General features: G+C 43.5%; 1 protein-coding gene across 1 annotated transcript in view; it reads right to left on the reverse strand.

Moving 5' to 3' along the window:
* The window catches only part of KDELR2 (KDEL endoplasmic reticulum protein retention receptor 2), a 16,194-nt gene extending 7,246 nt beyond the window's left edge, over window positions 1-8,948 (reverse strand). Inside the window, exon 1 of the mRNA XM_077758737.1 lies at window positions 8,805-8,948. Within this exon, the coding sequence (XP_077614863.1) occupies window positions 8,805-8,894 (90 nt within the window). The 5' untranslated portion in view covers window positions 8,895-8,948. The remainder of the gene's footprint in view (window positions 1-8,804) is intronic.
* Window positions 8,949-8,954: the final 6 nt, after the last annotated feature.

Raw genomic sequence — 8,954 nt, forward strand, 5'->3', positions numbered from 1 at the left:
AGGTGACTTATTTTTAAAGGGCAGCATTTCTTGGTCATGTTAAGGTTCTTAAAAATTCCACCTCTTAGATTCATCATACCATAAAAACGTTGCTGTGGATGCTGGATGCAATGACAAAAGGCTATCACTACAGCCAGTGCTCAAAAGCAGCACTTTAAAAAAACACTCTGGGGGGCTCCAGAGGGGCTCAGTCGGTTTTAGCTCAGACTCCAGCTCAGGTCATGATCTCGCGGTTTGTGAATCTGAGTCCTGCATCGGACTCTATACTGACAGCTCAGAGCCTGGAGCCCGCTTAGGATTCTGTGTCTCCCTCTCTCTCTGCCCCTCCCCCACTCACATTCTGTCTCTCAAAAATAAACAAACACATTAAAAACAAAAAAAAAGCTTTGAATCTGCTTCCACCTCCAACCACCAGGCCAGCTCTGGAGCGCTATTGCCACAGGTGGAGACTCAGCTGGGGGAAGTACTGAAGGTCATGCGCACTTAGCTCTTCTGACGTCTGTATGTGGCCAGGTATTTACGTGACAAAGGATGTGAAGTATGGGTTTCAGATGAAGACTGAGCAAATTCATTAAGGAAACTAAATCTTCCTACACATCAGAACCCACCCACCATCCTTTACATTGCAAACTTCACCCCATTAGACATTTAAGTAAGCATGTATTTAGCAGAAATGTCACTGCACCTAATTATTGGCAACACTCCTACGGATGTGAAAATCACTTTGTTTTTATTTATTTTTTAATATTTATTTATTTATTTTTGAGAGAAAGAGAGAGGGAGACAGAAAATCCAAAGCAGGCTCCATGCTGTCAGTGCAGGGCCCAACACGGGGCTGAACTCACAAACCATGAGATCATGGCCTGAGAAGAAATCCATCGCTTACTGACTGAGCCACCCAGGTGCTCTCAAATCACATTATTTTTAAATGATATTTATTTCACCACTTGTTGAAACTCAAAGCCTGGATACAAGAATGTTACTTTCTACCTATGAATATTTGCAGTTCTAGTCTATTCACAAAAACACCCAAATAGAAATTGAAGGAAAAGTTGACTCTCTTCCTTCTAGATCCATCAACAGTAACCAACTTTAAGGGTAAGAGGTGGAGATACAAACATTCTGCTCCTTTTAGTCTTTCCCAGTAATGGGCAGCTTCTTTTTCTTATCAAAGATCAATGTTCCAAAGGAGAACAATGAAGCTGTCATTCACAAAGAGAGAAGAGATGGAGGGGAAAGGAAAGGGAACATGCACTTCACACTTGAGATCTGTTGAAGCTTTGAGAAATTCCCAGTTCACTTCCTATGTGGTTCTCTCCAACATTTTAAATAAAAAAATTATAGGGCACATATAGTAGTTTGTTATAAAGGGTTTATTCTAATGGAATTTTAGAAGCCAGATACATTTGACATTTGTCCCCATTTTCAGCATTCCTATAGCAAAAATCCAGGACTCTCATGTCACTTTTACCACTCCCCTTTGAGACCCAATTCACACATGACTTCCTCTGGCAGGTTGTGTTTGAAGACACTTCCCTTGGTGCTGTTTATTCTCTCAGCAAGTACATAATGGGAACCCCTTCCCAGCAGCTGCTGCCCTAGCTCCTATTAACAGTCTTATAAAATACACTGTGATTATCTGGTTGCCTCTCTTCCCTCTTCCCCCACAGACACGGAGATCTCCAAAGGCTGGGGTCATGTCTTTTCCATTCTGTATTCTCTGTGCTCAGCACTGAGCTTGACACACAGCAGGGCTAAGAAAATATCTGCTGAATGAGTGAACAAATGGTCAAAAAAAAAACCCACCTCGTTTTATTTTCATGTCATGGGGTAAATTCTCATTTTGGAATAACACTTGGAAAGAGTTTCCAAGTCATACTGCATCTCTATGACTGTAAATAGGCAATGTTCTTTGGGCTCTGTCCTAATTTACTGCCAACCAAAGGGTAGGAGAGCCCCCCGCACAGCAGAGCAGAGAGGCAGCGTGTGGCCTGCAGCTCGTCTGGCAGCGCAAGATCCAAGTGGGAACTGCCAAGCTGGAAACCCCAGTGGGCTTGTGCACTTCCACCCCATTCGTCCTGGGCTGGGATCCTCATCACTCGTTAGTAAGCTGCTGCCCTTCCCTTTAAAACAAGAAAACTGCAGGGCACCTGGGTGGCTCAGTTGGTTAGGCATCCAGCTTCAGCTCATGGTCTCAGCTTCAGCTTCAGGTCATGATCTCGTGGTTCATGGGTTCGAGCCCCGTATCAGGCTCTGTGCTGACAGCTAGCTCACAGCCTGGAGCCTGTTTCAAATTCTGTATCTCCCTCTCTCTCTGACCCTCCCCGCTCACGCTGTCTCTCTCTCCCTCTCAGAAATAAAACATTTCAAAAAATTAAAAAAATAAAAAATAAATAAAACAGGAAAACTGCCCTATCTTCACAAGGTGGCAGGGATCTCAGCTGAAGACAGAGGGGGCAGGAATCTCCTGGGGGGCGAGGGGCTCCCTCAGTCACTTTCTCCCTGTTTTGAGACCAAAACATGAAAAGGCTAGCAGGTAACAAGCTCTCAACACACACTCTAAATGTTTCTGAATCAGCTACCCCAATACCAAATGCACCAAATTTCCATATTAAGGAGTATAACGAGTTAAGTGGAAATCAGTCATTAAAGCTAACACCGTTCCTGTCTTTTCCCATTGGGCCAAGTTAAATTCCATAAAGTCCTACAACTACATACTACAGCATACATTACTGTAAATTGTGTGCAGGTTAAAATTTGACTCTCTTATACTCCCCCTGGTTTATAGAGCAGAATCCTCAGCCAAACAGAAAAGCTTCCCATGAATTATTTTTGTCCTGGTAACAGCTAAGCTGCAACCAAGCCCCACAGATCAGACCACCAGGAGGGCAGCATTCAACAAGGACCCCAGGCACCACTCTCCGGACCCACTGTCTCTAAGGAAGTTGATACTCTCCTAAAGGCCATTAACCTCCCCTGGAACAGCGGGCTAATTGTCAGGAACTGACTCATAACACAACTCTGTGACTTAGGGAAAAAGAGGCTTTGGAGCCAAAGGGATTGAGTTCAAGCTCCGCCCCTGAACACACAGGATAAGCCTGGGCCCGTTTTGTACATTGCCCCCCCAAACCTCACTTTCTGTATCTGTCAAATGGGGACAAATCGTAACAACTCAATAGGACTATTAGAGAAAAAGTGTTTTATACCTGCCACTCTGCGAAAGCTTGATAAATGACAGCTCTTACTATGTACTGTTTTGTCATTTTTCTTGTTTTCAAAGACATCCATGCTATTTCATTAAAAATTCCAACTGGGTTAAAATATTATGGAATAAAAAGCAAAAGGACCTTTTAACATCCCTCCCACCTCCATTTTAAATGCAACTTTCCAGGCTTTTTAAAAGCCCCTTTCTAGGGGCGCCTGGGTGGCTTAGTCGGTTAAGCGTCCGACTTTCGCTTAGGTCATGATCTCGCGGTTCGTGGGTTCGAGCCCCGCGTCGGGCTCTGTGCTGACTGCCAGCTCAGAGCCTGGAGCCTGTTTCAGTCTGTGACTCCCTCTCTCTCTGACCCCCCCCTGCTCACACTGCCTCTGTCTCTCTCTCCTAGAAATAAATAAAAAACATTAAAAAACAAAAAAATAAATAAATAAATAAATAAATAAAAGCCCCTTTCTATATATGTGCTTGTATATGTCCCTGCATATGTTTTCCCCTTAAAATGGGGCCATACAATCTTTTGCTTTGCAATGTTTTTTTAAGGTTTTATTTTTTTAAATACTTTTATGTAATCTCTACATACAACATGGGGCTTGAATTTACAATCCTGAGATCAAGAGTCACATGCTCCTCCAACTAAGCAAGCCAGGTGTCCCTACAATTTGCTTTTTTAACTTAACACCTCAGATTTATTTTCCCTGTTTTTTCCCCTACAATTTCCTTTTTTTTTTTTAATTAAGCTCTTATAGTCTCCTGTTAATACTTCTAGCTCATTCTTGTTAATGGCTGTATAATGTTTCATAGTGTGAAAGTACCAACATTTGAGCAACCACTCCATTAATGGACATTTGGGTTATGATTTTTGTTCTTATGAATACTGTACAGACATCTTTTTTATCTACAAACAGTGTTTTGTACTTACTTAGGTACAAGGAACATCTTCACACCTATAGATAGTTGGTGCATTTATATGTTTCTATAGTTCACATTCCTAAGAATTGCTGGAATAAAATATACAAACATCAACTTTAAGTTTTGATTTCTCCTAGAAAGGCTATGCCAATTTTCAAACTCCTGAACACCAGATGAGAATGCCCTTACATACCTTTGCATCTATTAAACATTATAAACATCTTACTTTTCCCACCCAGCAGGCAAATGATGGTATGCCTGGCTGTTCTACTGTCCAAGTTTCTATTAGTGAGGCTGGGCATTCTTCCGTGCTTAATGGGCCTTCTGCTATTCTTCTGTGAACTGCCAACTTCTCCTATTTTTCTATCTTTTTTTTAATTTGTAGGAATGTTTTATTATTTATATTAACTTTTTGTCACTTACATATATTGCAGATTACTTCTCTCAGTTTACTGTCATTTAGCTTTGATGATATTCTGAATCAGTAAATTAATTTGGGGAGATGAATCATCTTGCTTCCTTACCAGCCTGCCTGGTGCTATCCAGGACCACAGTATGAACATACACTCAGGTCATCCTCTATGTCCCTCAGGAAAGTTTCAGAATTTTTCTTCACATGTCTTTCATATTCCTTGCCAGAAAGTCAAGGGATCCTTCTAGACACTTCACACCTATAGGATTTACTGTCTAAGTGGTTTATTTTTATTTTTTTAATGTTTATTTATTTAGAGAGACAGAGAGAGAGTGAGACAGCAGGGGAGGGGCAGAGAGAGGGGAAAACAGAAAATCCCAAGCAGGCTCTGTGCTGTCAGTGCAGAGCCAGAGACAGGGCTTGATCTCATGAACTGTGAGATCATGACCTGAGCCGAGATCAAGAGTCAGCTGCTTAAATGACTGAGCCACCCAGGTACTGTTACTGTTTACATAGTTTAATATTTAATATCCTGTACTTTTATCTTTTTATATAGGTCTTATTATTTCAACTACATTGCAACTGTCTTGACAGCAGAGACTTTGAAAGCTGCTGCTCTGAATTGTGTCCCCAGTGCCTTGCACACAGTGGGTGGTCATCAGATGTTTGAGAGCAATGATTAGTCAACAGACTGGCACTCAAAAGAACAGAGGTGGGGCGCCTGGGTGGCTTAGTCGGTTAAGCGTCCGACTTTCGCTTAGGTCATGATCTCGTGGTTTGTGGGTTCGAGCCCCGCGTCGGGCTCTGTGCTGACTGCCAGCTCAGAGCCTGGAGCCTATTTCAGAGTCTGTATCTCCCTCTCTCTCTGACCCTCCCCTGCTCACGCTGTCTCTCTCTCTCCTAGAAATAAATAAAAATATTAAAAAAAAAAAAAAAGAACAGAGGTGACAGCTACTACAAAGAGGGAGCTAGGAATGTAATACAAAAGCTTCCTGAAGTACTCAATGACCACAATAAAAGATGAGATTCTGTACTTCAAAATTATAAGCTATCCAATGATGAGAAACGCTGGGACATTGTATGCTCCTGTAATGTTTGGGATGATAAAAAGTCTACAATACAACCTACATAACAAAAGCTAACAACAATCAAAGCAGTAGATGGGGGGGGGAGGGGGAAGCAGAGGAGAGACTAGGAAAGGGTGGCTGGGAGTCATGGATCTGAGAACTCCCCCAGTAATTTAAGCACAATAGATACAGCACTATTAATAACGATCAGCCAGCCTACAGGAAGATGTTGCTAGGAAGTTCTTCATCTACAATCCAAGGCTTGTTCTCCCAAGGCTATCCAGGTCCGCATTTAGGACAAGGATGGACAAGGCTAGTGATATGTCCAGCATGCTGTGGATCAGGTTATAATGACAGTTCAAGAATATGAGAAAGTCACATTTCCTTCGAGCACCCCTCTGTAATGACAACGGCAGACAACTGCCATTTTAACACAGCTACACAGAGATCAGCTCTCCTGCCCCTCCTGGAATGCAGGCCCTTTAAGGTGCTCATTCTCACATTAGATGGTCAGGAAAACAGAATCTCCAGCTTCCTCGCTAACCTGTCTCAGCCCTTACTCTAAGGGGGTTAAGTCCCATGGTTCTGGCTGCAGGCATGTTCAGAATATGTGCCAAAATCCCAAAAATGAGCCCCAATACCAGTATTTTCAAAGCGAGAAACACAATCTGAATGTACATGTCTCTTACTGCAGTTATTTGAGAAACTCATATCAAATTCTTACTCTTTCAAAAGCCTCTAAACAACTTTCATAATTTAGAATGGAAAAACAAACAAAGGAGCTAGTCAAATTTAGCATTTACCTCTAAATAAATGATCTTGGTGATTTTGATTTTTAAAAGGCCAGGAAATCTCATGTATAAGAACTAAAATGACCCTAAGGCCAAAAAAGAGAAGCTTAATAATGCCCTAAAACTAGGGCATTAAACTGTAGGAATACTTGACAAACACACATGAACTTAACTACTTATCTTCTTCATTATTTTGGCGGAAATATTTTCTCTATTTTCATAAATGCTCCTAAATCTCCCAAATGAAAAGAGTGAATATTAAAAAAACAAACAAAACAGCAAATCATCCTCACTTTCTCTGTATTACTCAAGCTTTCCTTAAGAATTCTATATCTGGGGGCCTGGGTGGCTCAGTTGATTAAGCATCTGACTCTTGATTTCAGCTCAGGTCATAAGCTCACGTTTTGTGAGTTCGAGGCCCACGGCTGGCTCTGTGTTGACACTGTGGAGCCTGCTTGGGATTCTCTCTTTTTCTCTGCCCCTCCCCTGCTTATGCTCTCTCTCTCTCTCTCTCAAAAAATAAACATTAAAAAAAAATCTATACCTGGAGGTGCACTAACTTCTCCTCAATACCTTAGTTTAGATATATATTTAAGAGACAACACATCTCAGCACTTAAGAACTTGACATAAAACAGGCTTCTGTGCTCGCTTCAGCAGCACATATACTAAAATAAGACATAAAACAGACTTCTGAGAAATATGTGAGAGATGAAGAGACTCATACAAAACTTTTGGAGCAAAAATCAAGATTAAAAGTAACATTTTCAGAGTGAGGGGTGGGTGAAATGGGTACAGGTACAAACTTCCAATAAGTCCTGGGGATGAAGGTATAGCACAATGACTGTAGTTAATAACACTGTATTGTATATTTGAAAGTTGATAGGAGAGTAGATCTTAAAAGTTCTGATCACAAGGAAAAAAACAGTTAACTACGTGGGGTGATGGATGTTAATTAACTAAGCTTATTGCGATGACCACCTCACAATAGATAGATATCAAATCGCTATGGTGCACACCTAGAATGAATACAATGTTCTATGTCAATCATATTTCAACAAAGCAGGAGAAAAAAATTTCCTGAGTGCAACAAAAAAATGGCCAAACCTACCAGTCTGGCATCAAACGTTTAAACTAAATTTACTTAGGGCAAAACAGAGGGACATTGACTCAGAATCCTTAACTGTGAAACTGCTTGTGCTTCAGTCCTGCCTCTACCACTCATTTCCTCATCTCCCTTAAGACTCAGTTCCCTCCTCCACAGACCGAGGACAATAGCACTTGAGGACAATAGCACTTTGCTCTTAAGATGAATGACTAGGTGGGATAAGCTATAGAAAGCAGGTAGCGCCCTACCTTCTGCACAGCAAGTGCTTAAATGCCAGCTATCACAACTGCTGCAACTACTTTGCTTTAACTAGAAATCATACAACTGAACCTCTCAGAATAGGTACGAGAGTAGAGATGGCCTCTGAGCCACGCAGCACTGGTTTCAGCACATGGACTTTGTAATATCCATTTTAATTGCTCAAAGGTCTCTTGTGCTTTTGCTTACTTCCTCCATCTCAGGTATGTTCTGGGGAGATAGGTGACGCCTGAAGACAGCAAAGATGCGGGGTGTCACTCTAGATGTAGAAACCTTCAGAAAGCAATCAGGTAAAGGGGATCTCGGCCACCCAGGTCCTTTAGGGCTCCCATCTTTTACTGCCTCTGCAAAAATTCAGCTCTTGAGCTCAAAATATATTTCACCACTGAGGCCATGGCATCAAAAAGAAGTTGCAAGGCACTGCGTTTTAAGACAGCACTTAAAAATTCACCGCTCTTCGGCTTGTAGGGTTGATGCAATGTAAAACTTCACAGCTATGATCTGGGAAAGATCTGTCTCCCCGCCTCCCAGCAATGCATGCATGAAATGTGTACTCCAGAGGAGGGAGTCGCCAACTCACTGGTGACGTGGAGTGAGGACTTCAGGAGACCACATGAGCCACATGAGACCTCGGCGGTCCCCGGCGCCGCAGGTTTAAGAGAACCCGTTATTAGATGGAGGCACTCGGGAGTTTCAGAAACTAGTTCGTTTCTCAAAGCAGCACTGACGGTCCCCAAGAAATTCACTTAAGAGACCTCCTCACACCCCGTGTGTGATCCTGGACCCCAGAGCTGGGGCGAAGCCCACCACACTCTAGGGACAGGTCTGACCCGACACCCTAACCTAAAAGCCAGTCGTCGAAGGCGCAGGGTGGGGAGCGGGGTGACCTCCCCGCGCCCGCTCCACCTCCCGGGCTGGCCTGGCTGCCACGTCAGGCCGAGCGGGCCGCGGTCCTGCCCATCCTCCTCCCTCCCGTCCCATTGATTCGCGGGCTCCCCGCACCTCCAGACCCCCCGCACCGCCCCGGCGCGGAGCAGCACCCANGCGCAGGAGCGCGTCTTCCAGATCTTCAGCAGCAGGATGACAATAGCCGCCAGGTGGGACAGGTCCCCGGTCAGCCGGAAGATGTTCATGGCGGCGGCGGTCGGCGCGGCGGCCCCGGGGCTCGGCGGCTGCGGCGGCAGCAGCGGCCC

This window comes from Crocuta crocuta, unplaced genomic scaffold, assembly GCF_008692635.1.
Source record: "Crocuta crocuta isolate KB4526 unplaced genomic scaffold, BGI_CrCroc_1.0 scaffold273, whole genome shotgun sequence".
NCBI classification, from domain to species: Eukaryota; Metazoa; Chordata; class Mammalia; order Carnivora; family Hyaenidae; genus Crocuta; species Crocuta crocuta.